We start from the raw sequence: 21,032 nt of genomic DNA on the forward strand, positions 1-21,032 counted from the left end.
CTTGGTTTTGGTTTTGGTTTGGTTTGATTTTCATAGAGAAAAAAAATATGATCGTTAGAAAAATGGCCGTTTGAGAAAAAATGGCCATTGAAAAATTTGCATTATAAAAATGACCGTTTTAACAAAATGACCGTCGACAAATATGACTATTTGAAAAACAAAAAAAAAAAGACAGTAAAAAAATGCGATAATTACAAAAGTAATAAAAAATAATAAAAAAAATCATATCTAGATAAAAGAGAGTTAAGAATAGATAATCGAATATATGGTGCCCTTTAAAACCTATTAGCTAAACTAGATAAAGTGGATTTTGATTAGCTATTTTATATTAAAATATACTTAAGGCATTGAGAATGCTGTTACGGGGCATTCCAAACCCCCGGTTGTGGGTTGCTGAACACGGGTTACTCCAGAGTCCAAATCCACGAAGTGTCCGTGGGTAAGGCCCTGAGGTGGCTTTTGTGTCCGTGGGTAAGGCCTTGAGGTGGCTGCTCCACCTTCAAACAGTTTTTTTTTTTTTTTTTTGTTTGACGTTTGGAAGGTGATCGGTCTGACTTTAATTGATCGGGGCGGGCAAGAAAAGGTGTAAATAAGTGAAAAGGTAATTAAAAAAGAAAAAATTCCAAGCCCCAAAGAAAGTAGAAACCCCACATCCTCGCTTCTTCCTCTAAACCCCTGAGATTGAGAAAACTGTAGAGCTGCTGAGGCTTGCAAAACCCACAAAGTTTCTGGTGTTGGAAGTATGGAGGAGGAGGAGGAAGTGAATAATGAGAGAGGAGAGTACACTCTGGTGGTAAGGAAGCCCTGTTTTGGTCTCCCCACAGCATGCCCTTCATGCCTCTCTCTTTACATCTACCTCAAGTTTGCTCAGCTCCCCTTCCTTTTGGATTTCAACTCTACCTACCCTGACTCTGGTATCAGCGCTTTATTTATTTATTTATTTTTGTTTTCTCTCTTGGGTCCTGGAAATTAAAGAAGCTTTGGTGATTAGAGATTCTGGGTGGTGGATTTTGAGGCTCTGGATTGCCGTCTCATTAGTTTGAATTTTTTTGTTTTTTTTTTAAAAAATTGTTTAATCAAATACATTACTGTGCGTATTTTTGGGTTCAGAGGCTGCTGTCTGGCTTACCTATAATTAAGGGTGTATCACTCTCTCTCTCTCTCTCTCTCTCTCTCTCTCTCTCTCAATTTATATTTTTTGTTTTGTTTTGTTTTTCAAAATCTTGCTGTGTTCCTTCGATTCTTTCGCTTACCATTCTTTGTGTGTGTACATAGTAATGTATTTATTTGATCCTATTCTTTTGGCTTCCGATTGCCTTGATTTTTCGTGTCAATAGTGAAATATTCTAGCTGATTGGGGCTACTTAGAATGGAGATATGTGTGCACATGTATGTTGTTGTTATTTCATCGTTTGCTATCATTTGGCTCCTCTAATTTGGGGTTGCCTGTGAGAACTATTGGTCGAGTAATACTAGTCATCTATGGTTTTTTCACTTTCTTTTCTTGTTGGCATTTTAGAAGTTGAAACCTAAAATGAGGTGCTTTATGTTGGTTTGGAAGTTTCAAATGACACTGTTCTTCTGCAAATTATATCAATCAAATTATACCCATTTGCCTGCTCATATCTGATCTGTTTAGTTGCTATTGAATGTACTATTTGGGTCTATGTCTATTGAATCTTTGATATACTTAAAGCTTGATTCTTCTGTTATTTGCTGAACATGCATGCATGTTTATGCTTATCCTGCATGTATCTGTGGAGGTATATGTCTTTAACTGTATCTGTATATGATCTTATGCGGTTTAGACTTATTTCTGATACTTACCTGGAAGAGATAAAAACATTATGCTTGTACTCACATTCAAGTAATAATCAATCTTATCACATTGCTGTTTGTTGCTTTCTTTGTTAGATCAAATTCCTTATATTGAGTCCGGTGATTACGTGGCCTATAATAATGAGAATGGTGGGGTTATTGAAAGTTTAAAAAAAGACGGTATTGTTGATTTGGACAATGAATTCTACTCAGTCCCAGAATGGATATCAACAAAAGCAATGGTTTGTTCCTGGCTTGGAGATGCAATTATGTATGAACTCTGGGTGGGTTCTGATAGTAGTTCTGCTGAGAAGATCTATTATCCTGACCTGCCATGGCCAATAGGAAAGGTTCTGTTCTTGAAGCAAGTTCACACTGTGAAGCAGCGACTTGGAATAACTAAGGACAATGCTGAGCAAATGGAAGAAGAGGTCCCATATTCTCCTTGATCTTCCTTTGTGTCCGATTTGATATGCTCTCTCTCTCTCTCTCTCTCACACACACACACACACACACACACACACACACATGCATGGCCGTACATGAACATTTTGGGAAATTATATTTGCACTAGTAGCAAAACTCATTAAAATATATGTTAATAGTCCTTTTCCGCTGTTTGTTCTTAACTTATTATATTAGCAGAATTTTTCTCTGTTTGAAATTACATTTTATTGCACAGATTTACAAGAGAGCAAACATTGCCTATGGAGCTCTGTCAACTAGGTTAGGGGAGCAGAACTTTCTCTTTGAGAACAGGTAACTCTTCTGGATATCCTGCCTCAGATATTTATTTCCTTTGACGACAAAGTGTAGGAGCTTTCGAGATTGTTTCTTTTATATGAAGTTCAGCCAACTATAACATGCTGATATAACTGTAACTAAATGAATTGTTGCTTTTTATGTAGGCCATCAAGTGTGGATGCATTTTTTCTTGCGCATGTGCTTTTGACTCTTCAAGCTTTACCTGTGAGTTATCTTACAGATTGTAATGTAATTGTGATCTTGTGGAAGCTAATTGTGAATATTTTTGTGATTGATAAAGTAAATTGATTACATTCTTAAACTTGATTCCAATCTCATGTTCAGAATAAAAAAAATTGATCTTAGGGAAACAACCAACCTTTGAGCATGCTGGGAAGTGTGAGTGGCCAGCTGGAATTGGAGTTTCCTAGCATGGATAAATTTGGACTTAAATTTGATATTCCAAGGAAGTTGAGTGAATTATTTTTATTACTATTGGAAGATGATTAGCCAGCTAGAGTAGGACTCCTAGGGCTAGAGGCATGAGTAAAGTGCCCGAATTCAGTGACAGAATTGATTGCTTCACTGAAAGGAGTATATTTTCCAAGCATCGTTTTGCATTATATGCTGACAGCTGTAGATGGCAGGCAGTGGGATTGAAAACTATGACCTCAAATTAGGCTGTGAAAAATGCCCAAAAATTGACCAAGCTGACCGACCCGATCAAAAGCCAACCAAAATTGAAAAATCGACAGGTTTCCAATAGAGTTGGGTTGATTGTTGATTAGAAAATTGAAAAATCGACCTGGTTGGGTTGTGATTGGTTTTAGGCATCGAAAAACCGACCCATACCATCTTGACTGACTTTTTGTACTATATACCTTTTTTCTCTAAGTGTTTGCAAAAATGAAAACTATAGACACCTTGAGTCATCGACTCCTTCCTCTCTCAAAGGTTCTCTGCCTCTCCCTCTCGCCCCTTGGGCATTCTCACGACTTGTTTGCCTCTTGCTCAGCACACCTTCCTCACCCTCCTCATCTTTCAAAGCACTTACCTCTCGTTCTTCCACCTTATGCACCACCACTCTTCCACCTCCCTTGTTGACGTGCTCCACTACCATGTTGTCCTATGGTATCTATCCTTGTTCAAACTCTACCAGATTGGCCTCAGGTGTTGTGTAGGAGTTCAAGGCTGATAGTTGTGGCATTGGGATCACAGTTTTCGTCTCAATTGATATTATGCTTGCCAATCTTCCAACAATAATGAGGCTTTAGTGTCTCCCAACGGATAAGGAAATGGTTCTGCCTTGGTTTTCTTGGTTATGTCTAGAATTGATATAAACGACTGATCAGTGATTGACACCGGTAGCTGCCTCCAAATCAGTCAGTTTAGGGGATGATCTCCAATAGCCGGCACCAGTTGGTTCAATCATCAGAAATAGTTGGTAGCCAACCTAAGGGGGTTGGTGCCCAGACTACCTTAGCTAGATTTCATTGATTTAACTTCTATAGCAATTGAAGTTTTTGCTATTAGACTTACAGAACTTTGTATGACCTAAGGTCTTATTAACTTTCATAGACTTCCACAATTGATAATGATTGAAGTTTAATGTGAAGCCATAGATAATCTTGGTAGGCAATGAATGAAGTTTGCTGAAAGGAATGGTTAAAAATGATGAACATCTCTCCTTTCTGGTATTACTTTCAGAATTCTAAATCAACTTAAGGAAGAGCTAGTATTACCGAATTCTAAATCAACCGAAGGGGGAACCAGTGTATTGTATGTTTTTTCACTTATGTTTTCCAAAATTCAGCATACTTGATGAGCAATATGCTCATTGTTGGATGTGTACCTCTTAAATTCTAGACAAAAGATAATATATCAGGCAAGGCAGCAAATGAAGTTACTTCATGTGGGATGCAAATTCTGATTCTTACGCATTGTTACAATGTTATTGATGACTGTTGATTATTCTTGTGCATTGTTGTTGATGAGCTTATTAGGCTTGTAAGGGAAGAAGAACTCCTTGGTGTTTAAACAACAAAGTTCTAGTTGACAGGATTGGATTAGTGATTATTTAGCCAGAAGCAAGAGGAGATTCTGTGGTAAATAAAGTTTTCAGAATACATAGTACTGGGATAAAGTGTATGGAGATAAACTTTGTTACTCAAAATTACAGGGGATTGTGATTGTACTTATTTCAATGGCTCTACTTCTTCCAATCAGCAGGCTATTAGGGATCATGTTGCTCATTTTTATGAGTCCCTTTTTACAAAACCTTACAGTTGGAGGCCTAGGTTGGACAACCTTGCTTTTGACACTATGGATGCGGTTGAGGCCTCTTCCTTGGAACTTCATTTTGAGGAAAATGAGGTCTTAGAGGTGATTAAAGGCATGAATCGTGATAAGGCTTCGGGTCCTGATGGGTTCTCTATAGCATTCTACCAAGATTGTTGGCATGTGATTAAAATAGATCTCATGGGGGTATTCCAGGACTTTCACACTCATAGCAAGTTTGTCAAAAGCATTAATGCCACTTTTCTTGCCCTAATTCCGAAGAAGTCTGGGGCTGTGGATCTTAAAGATTTTCGGCCTATATTAGTCTTGTAAGTGGGGTTTACAAGATCATTGTAAAAGTTCTCGCAAACAGACTTAGAAAGGTTGTGGATAAGATTATCTCAAAACCTCAAAATGCTTTTGTGAAAGGTAGGCAAATTCTTGATTCAGTTCTTATTGCTAATGAGTGTTTAGATAGTCATATTAAATCAGGTGAACAAGGGTTGCTTTGCAAGCTGGATATTGAGAAGGCATATGATCATGTCAACTAGGACTTCTTACTGTATGTGATGAGAAGATGTGGTTTTGGGGAGAGATGGTGTTCGTGGATAGCGTATTGTATCTCTTCAGTGCGTTTCTCTGTCTTGATGAATGGCACTCCTTCTGGTTTTTTCAGCAACTCTCATGGTCTTAGACAGGGTGATCCTCTGTCGCTTCTCTTGTTTGTCATTGTGATGGAGACCCTAAGCAAGTTGTTCACTACTACTGTTCACAGGGGCTTTTTATCAGGTTTCTCAGTGGGTTTTGGCAGCAACGAGGTGTTTAATATTTCTCATCTATTGTTTGCAAACGATACTTTAGTCTTTTGCGGGGCTATTCCTGATCATCTCCGTTATCTACAGGTTTTATTCTTGTCCTTTGAAGCTGTTTCAGGTTTAAAGATCAATTTGGCCAAGTCAGCGTTGGTTCCTGTTGGTCAAGTGGATAATATGGATGAATTGGTTGGCATCTTGGGATGTGGAGTTTCCTCTCTACCTTTAAAGTATCTCGGTCTTCCATTGGGGGCCCCTGTTAAGGCTAAGTCCATTTGGGATGATGTAGTTGACAAGATTGAAAGGCGGTTGGCTAGTTGGCAGCGGATGTATCTATCAAAGGGTGGTAGAGTTACCCTTATTAAGAGTACTCTATCTAATCTCCCCACGCACTTCCTTTCTCTTTTCCCTATTCCCTCCAATGTAGCTAGTCGTATAGAGAAGCTTCAACGAGATTTTTTGTTGGAAGGTGTAGGTGAAGAATTCAAATATCACCTGGTTAGACGGTCCACGGTTTGTTCCCCTATTTCAGAAGGTGTTTTGGGCATCTAGAATTTGATGATTTTCAATAAGGCTCTGTTAGGAAAGTGGTTGTGGCGTTATGTGCATGAGAGAGAGGCTTTGTGGAGATCCATTGTGGATGCAAAGTACGGTTCTACTTGGGCTGGTTGGTGTTCTTTAGACTCCCCTGATCTCACGGAGTGGGGCTTTGGAAGAACATTAGGAAGGGGTGGAGTTTGTTTTGTAGCCATATTGGACTTAATTTGGGCAATGGATCCAGGATCAGATTATGGGATGATGTGTGGTGCGGAGAGATGCCCTTCAAGGAAGCTTTCCCAGTTTTGTATGACGTAGATTGCGACAAGAATGCACTCGTTGCAGCTCATTTGATTTTGGAGAGAGGTTCTCATCAGTATGATGTTAGATTCATTCGAGCGGTCCACGATTGAGAGGTGGATGTCTTGGCTTCTTTCTTCACCTTATTGTATTCCATCAGAATTGATCGTGAAGGGGAAGATCAGCTTTGGTGGTCTCCTTCTCATAAAGGGAAGTTTGATGTTAGATCTTTTTATAAGGCTCTTGCTTACAAAGAGACAATTCACTTTCCTTGAAAAAGTATTTGGTGGACTAAGGTTCCCTTGAAAGTGGCATTTTTCGCTTGGGCGGCAGCGTTAGGGAAGATCATTACTTTGGACAATCTCAGAAAGAGGCGAGTCATTGTGATTGATAGATGTTGTATGTGTAAAATGAATGAGGAGTTTGTGGATCATCTTCTTCTCCATTCTGAGGTTGCTTGCGCTTTATGGAATGCAATCTTAAGTCGCTTCAGTCAGTCTTAGGTTATGCCTCGTCGGGTGGTAGATCTATTCGCTTGCTAGTGGACGGGTGGTCGCTCTTGGAGTACGGTTGTGTGGAAGATGGTTCCTTGTTGCTTCTTGTGGTGCTTGTGGAGGGAACATAACGATAGACAGTTTGAGGACAAAGAAAGAACCATTGAGGAGCTTATTTCTTTTTTCTTTTATTCTTTGTACTCGTGGACGGCTGCGTTCCTTGCCCCTTTTGTGATTAGTTTTAATGATTTTCTTGTACTATATTTTTCTTCTTCTTAGTTGCCGTTCTTGTATACTCCCTGTGTACTTGATCGCACTTTGCGCTTTTAATGAAATTTCTCTTACTTATCAAAAATAAAATAAAATAATATTTAATAAAAAAAGATATTAGGCTTTAAGGAAGAGACTTCTTTGTGTGGATAACTTTGTAACCTAATATTTGATGACTGTATTCAAGAAGTGAAACTAGAGTAGCACAAGAAGAAAGACAGAGGACACCGTTTCAAATAAAGCAAGGATGAGTATACCTTTCCAGAAAAGCATTACAGTGTTATTGATTCCCTCATTGAGTAGCATCATCCACAATGCTGCCATTGTTGTGAAGTGGTATAGTCCTAGTGCCTCTGTGAATTCTGCCAATGCGTATAATAGTCGGGATTTAGGCAAACACTGGTTACATGGAGCTTGAAATTTTTTCCTTGGGAGGGATAAAAAAGCAGGGAATGAATGGATTATGGGAAGCAATGTCAGCAAAATCTCTAGAAAAATTTTAGAAAGGCTCATTAAATCCACTGATTGTTGAGGACTAAAGTTGATGCTTTGAACTTTTTTTTTTCTTTTTTTTTGATAAGTAAGAAGAACTTTATTAAAGAAAGCGTAAGGCGCCCCTAAGTACACAGGAAGTATACACAGGAACAACCAACGCTAACCCGCAAAAACCCACAACACCAAGGCCCCAGAACACGAAGAACTCATTAAAATAGTAGTTTTTTGTTTCTTTCATCCAAAATAAACTAGATTTTGTTTCTTATTTTTATTTTTGATAATGAGGAACCTAGGACCACCTTGATGGGTGGGCTTTCGTAAACCTTACATGCACAATCCCACTCTCAAAAAATGTGCATCAGGTTAGTGCATGACTTGAAACTTGAACTTCATAGTTCTTGAATTGTATGTCCCACCAGTTGAGCTAATTGTATGGGAAGATGTTTTCTTTTTTATATTTCCTGCATTGCTATAAAAAAGTTTACTCATGAACCAGCCTATCTTTAAGCGGAATTTCTTACCTATTCATTGTTGTCCACAAACCCTAACCTTACATGTATACGATCTTCTATCTTTTAAATTCACGCTGTCCAGTACCTTTTAGCCTCCAAAGAACTAAAAACATCTCCAAATCAACCTTTATTTGAATATTAATTTTATCCATTTCTCATAAATCCTATAAGTAGACTTTCTCAGCCACCACACTTTTGAACGAGGGATATCTGATGTTATACGTTAATGAACCTCACTTTTGATATATATAGGAAAGGAAAATGTTCTAGTATTTCATTTGGAATTAGCATTTCCGTTGAGTGTAGATTGAGAAATGGACTGAACATATGCAATGTTGGATTTTCTAGACAAGGTGGTAAAAAACAGGTGCGGGAAACAAACATTTGAAATTTGATATTCTTTGGATAGTGGTGAGTTTGTGAATAATCTCCTCCATTGCTCTGTCATGGGAGAACTTTGGCTGTTTGTTTTTGTTACTTGTTGGGGTTATGTGGGTCATGCCTTCGGTGGTGGAATTGCTTGCTTATTGGAGAGGTCATTTTGGGAGACATAAAAATGCCATGACTTGGAATGCCTTGGCTCTTAGGTGGTGCATTTGGGGATAATGAAACATCCGTATGTTTGAGGGGTAGGAAGTTCCAATTTTGGATATGAGACTTCTGTTTCTTAGAATGCTATATGATTGATTGTAGTGATGGGTTGTTTTTTCTTTTTCAAATATTTTGGATTTTTTAGAGTTGTTAAATTCCAGATGTTAATTTGAGTTATAATTTGTTGCACTCTTGTATACTTCTAATGTACTATAGGGTGGTACAACTATTTTGATTTCTTCCAATGAAATTTAATACCTATATATTATTATTATTATTATTATTTATTTATTTATTTTTATTTTAAAAAAAAAACATGAAGGAGAAAGAGCAATAGCAGTGATGACTTATGGGGATGTCTTTCCATTTATAATTTAATGCAAAAATTATCACCAATCAAGCACTAATCAAAATTGATTAAGGCTTGGTATTGCCAGTGATAAATAGCAAACATCATTTGTAAGCCACTTTCCCATTAATAAGGATCCAAATTTTACGTACGTTTTGTTTTTTGATAGGTAAGAGATCAATTTTATTAGAAAAGCATAAGGCGCCCCTTAGTACACTAGAAGTATACAAGGAAAACGCCTAACTAGAAATAGAAAAGTCAGAAAGTCAGAAAAAGAAATAAACAAAGGATGGACATAAGCCGAAGTCCAACAATACAAAGTATGATAGAACAAAGAAAGAGTCTCTTCCAAGGTTCTTTCCAAGTCTTCAAAACTTCTATTGTTTCTTTCCCACCAAAGGCACCAGAAGATACAAATAGGTGCAATTTTCCAAACAACAGCACTGCTTGATCTGCCAGATGACTACCAACATGCAAGCAAGTCAATAACCTGTCTAGGCATAAACCAAGACACGCCGAAATGGCTAAAGAGAGAATTCCATACAACAGAAGCCACGTCGCAGTGGAGAAGGATGTTTCTTGATTCTTGAAAATGATGTTTGGAAGCCTTATTCTTGAAAATGATGTTTCTTGATTGAAATCTCCCTTGCCCTTGATGAGATCCCTTTGAAATATCTCATTGTACCAATGCACTTTTATGGAAATTTAAAAAGCAAAGTTGGAAAGTTGATTGACCTAATAGGCTAATTGACCTAATAGACCATGATGTTAGTTGAGGAGGCATGAGTAGATCCTGTCATGAAGAGAAAGGCCAAAATAAATTTTGGGTTTAGGTAGGTTGGAAAGTGCGTATACCTTTGTTATTATTTGTTAGGAACCTATCAACAAGGAACAAACTTCCAAAAACCAGAGAAAGAGATTAAATGAGCACAACATCTAAACAGACTTCCTTCCTGTCACCCCTCGCCTCTCTTCCTCTCTCTCCACCCTAGTGGTGGGGCGTGGAAAGGCTGAAATAAATTTTGGGTTTAGGCAGGTTGGAAAGTGCGTAGACCTTTGTTATTATTTGTTAGGAACCTATCAACAAGGAACTAACTTCCAAAAACCAGAGAAAGAAATTAAATGAGCACAACATCTTAACAGATTTCCTTCCTATCACCCCTCGCCTCTCTTCCTCTCTCTCCACCCTAGCAGTAGGAGTGGAGAAGCGTCACGCTAGGGCTTTGCTTCTTTCAGCCTTTTCGGTGCTCAACGTCCAGCGGTGCTTCCATCGGTGCTATTCTGGGGTCAGTTTTCTTCATCTTCACCATCGGGCTAGAGCTTTCATCGAAACTTTTCTGGGTCAGTTTTCTTTTGTCTTCTCCGATAGTTTGTTTCGCGGGTATGTCTTCGTGGTATTTCTTTTTGAGGCTTTAGAGATAAGGCAGAGATGGAGCGTCGCTTCTCTATGGAAGAAAAGCTTTCTCTTTTTTGGCGAAGGCAGATTTGTTTGAGTTTCGCTTGGAGGACAGGAGGAAGGACTTTTGTGGGTTTATCTTTCTAGGTCTCTAGGACTCTGCGTGGTTGATGGCCACAATAGAGGAGGCTTTGAAAGATCCAGTGAAGGAATTTGTCAAATATTTTCGAGAGGATGTGAAAGCTTTGATGGTCCAATGAGGTGGGAACAAGGCTGGCTGTTTCCTAGAGGTGGTTGCCTACGTTGAGGGTGGCCGAAAAGGGGCTATTTGGCTCCCTGAAGGCTGTGAGGGTTGGGGTTGGTCTTGGATACTGGGTGAGTTGCGTCAGTTGCCGGTTTTTCTCAAAGCAAAGGAGTGGCCGCTGGTTTCTAAGGATCCTTTCACGGTGGGGAAACAAAAAGGGGATGTTTCGTCCGGTTGCTCCTACCCGGTTGTGTTTTGTTTGGTGGACAGAGATGTTGAGAAGTTTGTGGGGTTTAAGCCGGTGTTCGTGACTTCCCTCGATCTAGGGGCTCTGGTTTGTTGACGGCCATCTACAACGTAGCAGAAAAGTTGAAGATAGAGACTCTGTCTGTGACTCCTGTCGATATGTTTCCGACTGTGTTGGCGAATGGAGGTGAGGAGATGCGAACGACATTGTGCTGCGACAAATATGAACTTGGGCTCCCTGGTTTGTTGGCAGCTACTTCCAACAACATAGCGAAGAAGGCGAGAGAGACGAAGGGTAGTTTCGTTGTTCGCTTGGTGAAGATGCTTCTAGGGCTGTGCCTATTTGAGCTAGATCGGGCTAGAGGATTTATGGGTTGCGTATCTGGGTCGGGTTCCAAGCCCAAAGGCTTTAGGGCCAAAGCTGTCAGCAAGAAGCCCATACTCCAGCTCAAATTGGTTTACAAGTCATTGGGTAACGGTTTTAAGCTCCTTTTTAGATCTTCTTAGCAGGCCAAAGGATCTAGGTGTTGTTCGTTGGGTCAGGTAGGAGAGTTAGGGTCAAAGGTGTTGGACTCCACTATTCAAGATGGGATCGACCCGGTGTGCTCTGTCTTTTCGGTTTCTCAGTCCAGCACCGACGTACTGCTTGCGCAAGATCCAGCTTCACTGGAGGCGCTGTTTTCGGTGTCTTTCAAAGATTCTCTCAAGGATGCAGGGTCTTCTCCAGATCCGACAAGCTCTATTTTTGAATTTGTTGATTTTGGTGTCATTAATTCAGGGGCAGTTGAGTTGGGAGAGAGGCTACGGCTCTCTATTCTAGAGTCGTTGGTTTCAAAGCCATTCCAAAAGTATTGTAGGAATGCTAGGGAAGGTCGAGCAGTGCATTTGGATGAGGGGTTAGTTGTTGATTCTGTGGAGGTGATGAGGGTTGATACTGCTGGTGTGACTACTCATTTTCCTCTCTTGGGCGTTTCTCGTGCTAGAGCCAGGGGAACCCTTGAGCCCAAAGGAGTCTAAACTTCTGCAGAGCTCAAAGTTAGAGGTTATTGATGGGGCAACTCCTGTGAAGGTTGCTTCTAAGAAAACTTCTCCAGCAAGAGGTTTCTTACGGAGGGGATTTCTCAACCCGAGTCTGTTAGTGCAAGCTTTGCCTATAGTGTCGGTCGCGTCATCGTTGATTCTAGTTGTAAAGGAAGACTAGGCGGTAGGGGCTCCTTTTTTGGGTAGTTGCGTCACTCCAGCTGTTAATAAGGTTGAGGACCTAAGGGTGAATAGTCTGATCTAGTCTCAAAAGTGGCCGGTAGGTTTTGGTTCGTCTGGAAAGGTTGTTGTTCGGGATCAGGGCGATGAGGTCTGGGATAGGGAGGATGGCGCCCGACATGCCTTTGGATTGGGCAGCGGATGGTGAAGAGGATGTGGTTCCGCTTTTGGCTTTCTTGGATGCCAATGTAAACAAAGAAGAGTTTCATCTAAAAACAATGATTGCGCGCCAAAAGACTAAAGGTAGGACGGAGGTGTTGAATTTGAAAAGCTCCATTAATTATGGCGATAATTATGTAACCTCCTGGCATCAGAAAGGCAAGGCTTACAAGATGTAGTGTTGAGTGCCTCTCGTGGGCCTTAGGTCTTTCGGTTTTTTGGGTTTTTAGGGTCTCGCGGGTTCACTTGGGTCTCTTTCTTTTTTGGGCTGGTTTAGTTGTTCTCTTGTATACTATCTGTGTACTTAGGGGCGTCTTATGTTTTTTTTTTTTTTTATAAAATTTTATTACTAATAAAAAAAAAAATTATTTGTTAGGAAAGGAGCACATGATGGCCTTTAATTACTTGAAGGTTGGTTCTTTATGAAGCTTTAGAACAAAATTCATGTAGCTTGTTGTAAGCAGTTGGTGCAAGGTATTTGGTTGAGTTGAGTGATTGGATTATATGTCAATCTATTATTTTCTTGATAAGATGCATCATTTGTGCCCGTTGCATTATGCATGGTGATTTTTGCCTCCTGATTTAGATTTTCTTCCTTTTCAAGAAATATTGTCTACAAGAAAATCGTGGTCCTGGTGGAAATATTTTGGCCGTTTAAGGACATGCATATTCTTGGTTTTGCCATGAAGTCTGAAGTATAGTAATCACAAGGAATTTATTATTTTGGTTTAGGGGGATAACCTGCGAGCATAGGTATGTATGTGTAATGTATAGGTATTAGTTTCTTATATGTGCTTGTATTTGTGAGGATACGATACTTGGGGTGGGGGAGTTGAGAGGGAATATCCATGTTTAAGATTCAAGTTATAGTGGTACAACTTTCCATTTTGTCCTCCTTGATGAAATCAGATATTGATCCAGCATTTTTAGTCCTCTTCATGGAATATTGAGAGCATGTTTTGAGAATGTTTGAATTTCTCATTTTTCCGTTTGTAGTGGTATATGGAAATTAATGTGAAAAATTCTCTTTACATAAATTGTTTCTGCCTAATGTTTCACTTGTTATGGTAACTATGCATCAGTTGAAGTTTGATCTTGCTGTTGGTATAAATGCTTGTGCTCAGCATCGTGGATTTTTCCATATACTCTCTCTATCTCACAATAAATTATGTGTTTTCTATTTTGGATTGTCATGTTGAAAATTCATACTTGTTATGCTCACTTATTTTCGAAAAACAAGGGTATTATAAAAAGTTGTGCCACCTTTAATATGAAGGACATTTTATGAAGATCATATAGTTTTTCGCCTTTTCATTAATAGTTGCATCATTTCAAACCACAATCTATTTTGGGATGGGGGAAGTACTAAATATATTTTCCAGTATTATTATTATGTGAAGAATTTTAAGCATGCTTCCTGCAATCACTATCAGGAATCATCAGTACTGCGGACCAAACTTTTAGAGCATGGTAATCTTGTAAAATATGCTGAAAAGCTTAAGATGGAGTTTGTAGAGGCTGGTTCTTCGTCTTCTTCTGCCTCATATTTTCAGTCAGACCCACCATCATCAGCTTCAAGAAGAGGTCCATCAAACTCGAGTAAGATGATTTTCAATTCTAGAATTATTTCTTTTTTGTTTCTTTTCTCCTTTAAATTTTTTATTAATTGATTTTGTTTTGGTAGGTTAAGTGCCTTATAAGTCCAGACTACATTTTCATATTTATATGGTAGATCAAGTTTGTTATTGGTTTTCAAATGCTTCAAATAAATTAATGGTTGGAAATAAACCGGCTTTTAAGGGTATTAACAGGATCTTGTTGGTGTTTTGGGGTTTCCCAGTACATTGCTGATATGCATAGCTGGAAAAAGGAGCATTCAAATGAAAATTATAGGAACTTTGATGAGGTCCAATATGTTGGACCATTTGGTTAACATGCCTTGGAAATATATCAAAACACAGCCTAAGTCATGAATAAATACAAACTTGTTCCCATTCAATTTGTATATATATTTTTTTTCCTCTTGTTTTTAAGTGGAAATGTTTCAATCCTGACAGTTCATTCTGACAGTAGACTCTCTTCCTTTTGATCGTTTGACGAGAACAATTTGTGCACTAGTAGAAATATAGAGTTCCTTTGGCCTTGTAATTTTGCAGGCCAAAAGTGCATTTTTAAACCAAATTTCGGAAAGTGTTCCAATTTGGAGCGTGTTTGAAAAACATGGCCATTTGAAAACGTGGAAAAATACACAATTTCAAATCGTAGGCAAGGGAGTACGTTTTTAAAACACACAGTTTTAAAGATCGAACCGCGATTTTACCAAATGCTAACTGCATTTTTAAAAATCACGTTTTCATTAATTGTGTTTTTAAATTGTTATTTTTAAACTGCTAAACAAAACGGGGACCTATTTTAGGTTTCAGATGGAACTGAAAACTTCAGTTTACAATTTTGTAACTTTATGTTCATGTGGAAAATAGGAACTTTATTGCATAAACAAATGAAGCTGGTACTAATATATGACCAAGGTTATGTCTACCCATGGTATGGTGGCCACCATAATTGCCTCGCTACTTTAACATGTTGGAGTCATATGGATATCAGATATGTCGTTCTCTTTCTGTTCTATCCAAGGGCACATATTAGTTGCTTTTGGAGTTTGATTATCCATCTAGCCACATGAGTTATCATATAATTAGTCCCTCAATTGTTTTTGGTTTTATGCAAGGTATCAATATAGTTAAACAAATATTTCTGACCTCAAATGGTATTGCTAAGTTCTACCGGTAGTACACACAAATAAGAGTAATGCTATTTAGTAGACTACTATACAATTGGGATGACGTGACAGTAAAAATCAGCCATTTCTTTTTCTTTTTCTTTTTCTTTTTGTGGTTTTTTGTACAAGTGATGATTCAAGGGCATTTTCACTGGTACATCATCAAGTTGTATGACAGTCTACTAAATAACATTCCTCTACAAATAATTTATGCTTCAGTTGCATGAATTCCTATCTTGCGGAGTTCTTGTCTCTGCCGTATTGGTATCTTTGCTGATAGTTTCTTGTTATCACTAATTTTGGAGTATCATAACCTATGATGTTCTATTAATAGGTTCGAAGCCCAGGAGCAAACCCAAGAAGCAAAAGACAAAGGAAGAAAAAACTTTTAGAAAAAGGGCCAAATATTTTGTAGTGACCCAGATTGTTGCAGTTCTACTTTTTCTCACTTTCATGAATAGACCAGATGATGAAGTGGAGCTTGAGGATGACGAAGGCTATGGTTATGATGACTGAAAGCATTCATTTATCTACAGTGTTGCATTCTCAATACTCAAAATTTTGCCCTTGCTTACCACCCAAGGTTAGCAGCCGGATAGGAAGGACTTCTCCTTATTCTTCATTTGTTGCAAGTTTCAGACTGAAATTTTGGGAAATAAATATACGTTCAAATCAATTGATATACATTTATGCAAAAGATCGAGCTGTATTTTGTGCGGTTCAGAAGAAATAAGGTTCTTCTAGCATTTCATTTTTGAAGTGGTATACATTTTGTATTTTCATTTGCTAAAATTTCCTTGTACCTTCCCTGGAAAAATAATAGATCTGGATTTAACTTTTTTGTTAATTTGGATTAAAGGGGGGGGGGGGGGGTTGTACCAAGGATGATGCTACAATCCCTTTATACATGGATAGTGGCGTTGAATAGTTTGTCTGTCTCCAATTTTTCCCAAGTGTTTGGATTTTTGTTCTTTTTCTATACTTAAGGGGTTCTTATGTATGCTTTCTGTATGCTAGGGTTGTGCTCCTTTGCACATGAAATGAATATACATTACTTATAAGAAAAAACCCATGGTAAAATATGATGCTTAGAGTTTTGGGGCCTGTCTAAAAGTGAAGATATCTGTATGTATTTTGGCACGAAGGTCTTCAAATACCATTATGGGTGTGATGTTATTTTGGGGGCTTGTCTAATGTTTATATGGTTTAATTAGTGGGCGTTACGACATTGGTTCCAGTGATTTTATCGGACACTTTTGAAGTATCATGTTCAAAGTTATTGCAACTTAATTTTTAATTTTTTTTTTAATTTTTTTTTATTTTTTCTGTATTCTTTTTCTGAAAAAATTACTAAATTCATTCATGTAATTTGACCTTTTGACAAATAAATCACTGTCGTTTCAAAATGAGATTATAAATTTTTGTGGTATGCCTATGTAATAAAATGATTACTTAGTATAAATTTTGGCCTTTTTTTTTTTTTTTTTTTTTTTTTTTAAATAGAGTCTTTATGAAATTATAATTTTATCCTCAAATAAAATTTATAATAATAATAATAATAATAAAAAAATTAATTTAGTTTGGAGTGGCTGAACCATCCCTATAGGCCCTTGGAGGTGGCGGCCCCCCGTCTCCCGGTTGGTTTTGGGAGTGCTTCACCCCAACCGCCATTGGGGATGATTCGACCAACCCTAACAGTCAGTGCTAGGGGTGGTCACACAACCCTTTAGAGGTTGATTTTGGGACTAGTCAGCCACCCCTAAGAGGCACTCCAAAACGTCCTGTCTTTATTTTTATTTATTTATTTTCTATTTTCTTTATTTTAGATTAAAATTGTAATTTCATAAAGGTTTTGTCAGGAAAAAATGGCCAAATTTTGTATGGAAGAATCATTTTGTTTCATAGGTGTTGGGAATAAATCCTCCTCGGGCCGGGCCGGGCCGGCCCACGTCGAAGGCTATGAGCCCACCTTAGTTACCATTTCTCTTAAAGGCCATTCATAAAGGGTTTGGGCCCCAAGGCCCAGACCGGACCATCAAGGCCCCAGAGCCCGGATCGGCCCATAAGAGGACCATGAGCCACAAGTTGATGACTCTTGAGTAGGCCCAAGCCCAAAACATATAACGGGTGGCCCATCTTGGGCCCGAGTGTGAATTGCGGCGCCGAAAAGCATGAAGTGATCGTGGCAGTGCATAGAAAATATCTACGCCAAGAATATTTGTGCCAGGTTATCCTTGCAGGTGCAGAGGATAATGGCGGCCTCGGGATGTCCCTGCCAGTGCAGAAAAGTGACTAGATGACTCAAGAATATCCCTGATACACAGGGATGTCCCTGCTAGTGCTTAACAGTGGGACAATATTCCTACAGGTGCAATTAATGCAACCAAAGATGCCTTTCAATCTCATTAACTGACTTAGGTATCGGAGGGAGGAACTTCGGCCCACCTCTAGGGTATCTTATTCACCCTGTTTGTTTTGCAGCAACCAAATGACAAGTCCATCGCAAAGGAGTGACCTGTCACAGCCATACCGGAAACTGTCCCAACAGTTTGACACCGTCTGTGGGAACATGTTCTTCGTTCTCATTAAAAAAAATAAATATATATTCGGAATGGCAATGACCACCTGCTCCAACGACCGAGTCATTGGACTAAGAAGACCGGCATCGAATTCAGCGGCTCAACCGAACCCTCCTTCAGAAGGCCAGAGCAGTCCACCCCACCTGTGCAAACCCCTCCCCCTAATGACGCGAGATGCAACCAGGCAGCAGCATTGGAGACCTGGGTAGCTTTATTAACACGGCAGAACACAGAGTCACTACTCTGAATCCCTGAACAATCTCAATCTGAGGTTAACCAGGAAGTGGTCAAGGAGCATTGTAGATGGGTGAATAACCGAACCCATTGTGAGGACTATCTCGACAGAGAGGATTGCTGGGAAAGCGAGCCCCCAGAATTACATAACCGTGGGGCTAATGTAAGGAGGGGTCTTGAAGGAGCTACCATTTCCTTCACATGGCTACCTGACAACTTGGACAGAAAGATTGCCAGCCTAGAGAGGCAATGCGCCACCATAGCCCGGGAGATGGAGTGAAAAGACAAGGGCGAAGCTGCTGCTGTAGGCTCTTGACGGGATCCAATATCCTGTTCACCCGACGGGTGGTTGGGTACCTGATGTGGTCTTTTGAAAGCAAAAATATATCAATAATAAATTAACCACTCACAATAGAACGAATCCTTGTAGGATAAGGCTATAGAGAGAGTGTCGAACCTCAAGGACTGCAAGGGTATTGTTATCAAGTTTATAAAGATTAAAAATGACTAAAGAAAAGATTGTTGATTTTGATATTAACTAAAATGCATAAAATAAATGTAAAAGATAATTGAAATGTAAGAGAGAGTGAAAGTAGAGTATTGACTTCACTGTTATCCACACATTAATGGTTAATCATATTTAATTAGAGAAATTCATTCTATGCATGTTATAAATAAATAAGAAATTACCTTTAAAGAATAAGTATAATCCATCTTCAGTTGGCACAGATTGTCCACCTAGCCACTAAGATGCAGTACGACCCGTCTTCCCTAGGTATGAATTAGCTACGTATTTAATAGGATACATACAATCAATGGAATAGTATAACTCATTTTCAGTTGGCACGGATCATCTACCTAAATTATACTAAACTAGGGTGTAGTATAATCCGTCTTTCCTAGGCATGACCTATCTAGTCCTCTTGATCATATGTCAATTAAACCCGTTCTATAATCATCATTATTATAATCACAAAAAATAAGAATGATTTGAGTTCAATAAAGGTAAATAGCTTTCTAAGACAAGAGAAGAATTCTACCAATATTGATTATGAATTGAAGAATATTTGCATTAAAAGATTAAGAACAATATCAAATTGTAGCAATTCTCATAATTATAAAACTAACATGCATAAACTAAAATTCTCTAAATTAAAATACAATCAAACCATTGTGCTTGGATAGGGTTACATCAATACCCTACAGAGGTTTTTAGCCGCTCATAACGCTGCTGCAATGGCCTCCTGCCATGATTACTTCTCTTCAACTTTTCAAGCCTTCAAAAAGTATTTCTTTAAATTTGCTCTATGTAGCAGTGTGTCTTTTTTCAATGTTTATAGGCCTATTTATAGAGATTAGGAGAGGCCGAAAAGCTCTAGAAATCTTAAAAAAATCAGAATTAGTCTCTTAGTCCAAGTAGGAAACTGGAAATTCAATCCAAGTAGGAAAATGATTCCAAATTCGTCTAGATTTGTGGTCTTTTATTGCGGGGCAATTTTAGCATAGTAAACGTTCGAATTAGGAAAAACCTATATTTGACATATTTATTTCATTTTGTATTAGCTTCCAACGCCACCAATTTCATTGCAATCCTATACTTGAGCATAAAATTATGATTAAAATACAGAGACATGCTCATTCTAACTTCTTTTCAATAATAACAGATTTTGCCGACTTCTCTTTTCTTAAATTCAAAATTGATTTGGAGTTGAATATTTTCAAAAGTGATTTTGTCGACTTCATTCTAATCTTGGAATTTGATGGATTTTCTTCCAAAACCTATAAAACACAAGAAAACACAAAAACAATACAAAGATTAACATATGAAAATTAAGGGGCTTGGATATGCAATATTCAACACTTATCAGTATCACTTGTCTGAGAAGTTCAAAGTCCTGCATATCCAGAGTTATGATGGGACTGGGGATCCGGTCAAGCATCTGGAGAACTTCTGGGTCCACCTCACCCTTCACAGTACCCCAGACGAAGTCACTTGCCAGGCGTTCCCATTGACCTTAATTGGGAATGCCCGGGATTGGTTCAGAAGGCTACCCTTGGGATCCATCGACTCGTTTGAAGGACAGGGCAGAGAATTCTTGGGGCAATTCATGGTAGCCCGAATGCATAAGAAACCCTCAGGGTACTTGCTCACACTGCAACAAAAGAGTGAAGAGACTCTTAAAGATTTTGTGGCCTGCTTCAACATGGAAAAGATGGCGATGGAGGATCCGATCGACGATATGGTTTACACAGCCCTCTATCAGGGGTTGTCGCTGGAGGAACCGTTGATGAAGAAACTGACTAGGAAACAGTCGGCTACCTTGGAAGGACTTATGGATAAAGTGGAAGAGTTCATCAACCCGGAGGAGACCCTCAAGGCGATGATCAGCATAAGGAGGCCTCAAGAATCAGCCTTGGACAAGAAGAAGGAAGCAAAGAAAGCAGGTAAGGAGGAGTTGAAGCCGGTCAAGAGATTCGCAGATTACAACTTCACTTCCATCAATGCGAGAGCAGCCGTAGTTCTCACCATGATGAAGGGAGACCCAGAGTGTCGTTGGCCTCCGAAGATAACAAGGACTTCCTCTCCCCGTAATAAGGATAAGTATTACGAATACCATGCAGCAACGGGCCACACTACCGAGGAGTATATCCTAGCAGGCGAATGACCGGCCTAGAGACTAGCCTCGAGACCATTAGAACTATGAGGCTCAGGAATATCTGCCTAAGGATAGGCGACCTCAAGATGATTGTTCGCGAGAGCCTCCCTGACACCATGATAGGGAGAAGGATGAAGCCCATCCGAACCCCCGAGAATAGTTGCTGAGATCCGGACTATATCTGGCGGATTCGTGGGAGGAGGCGAGTCCAACTCATTAAGGAAGGCTTACGCTTGGCAGGTGAAGAACTTGGAAGTGTACATGGTAGAAAGGCCCTGG

General features: G+C 39.1%; 2 protein-coding genes across 2 annotated transcripts; both read left to right on the plus strand.

Annotated features, from left to right (window-relative positions):
• Positions 1-594: 594 nt before the first annotated feature.
• Positions 595-16,130, plus strand: LOC133871801 (mitochondrial outer membrane import complex protein METAXIN). The gene is made up of 6 exons (XM_062309221.1): positions 595-914; positions 1,915-2,249; positions 2,501-2,577; positions 2,727-2,787; positions 13,938-14,103; positions 15,618-16,130. The coding sequence occupies exons 1-6, from the start codon at positions 743-745 to the stop codon at positions 15,797-15,799; spliced, it is 993 nt and encodes a 330-aa protein (XP_062165205.1). The 5' UTR covers positions 595-742; the 3' UTR covers positions 15,800-16,130.
• Positions 16,131-19,919: 3,789 nt separating this feature from the next.
• Positions 19,920-20,762, plus strand: LOC133871579 (uncharacterized). Its single transcript, XM_062309008.1, has one exon. The coding sequence runs from the start codon at positions 19,920-19,922 to the stop codon at positions 20,760-20,762; it is 843 nt and encodes a 280-aa protein (XP_062164992.1).
• Positions 20,763-21,032: the final 270 nt, after the last annotated feature.

Source organism: Alnus glutinosa, chromosome 6, assembly GCF_958979055.1.
Source record: "Alnus glutinosa chromosome 6, dhAlnGlut1.1, whole genome shotgun sequence".
Taxonomy (NCBI): domain Eukaryota; kingdom Viridiplantae; phylum Streptophyta; class Magnoliopsida; order Fagales; family Betulaceae; genus Alnus; species Alnus glutinosa.

What these genes read in the sequence shown, in the direction of transcription:
- LOC133871801 (XM_062309221.1), top strand. Translation starts at nt 743, where the DNA reads ATGGAGGAGGAGGAGGAAGTGAATAATGAGAGAGGAGAGTACACTCTG. An exon ending in CTCTACCTACCCTGACTCTG is followed by an intron (nt 915 to 1,914) that starts GTATCAGCGCTT and finishes TTTCTTTGTTAG; the next exon opens with ATCAAATTCCTTATATTGAG. An exon ending in AACTTTCTCTTTGAGAACAG is followed by an intron (nt 2,578 to 2,726) that starts GTAACTCTTCTG and finishes CTTTTTATGTAG; the next exon opens with GCCATCAAGTGTGGATGCAT.
- LOC133871579 (XM_062309008.1), top strand. Translation starts at nt 19,920, where the DNA reads ATGAAAATTAAGGGGCTTGGATATGCAATATTCAACACTTATCAGTAT.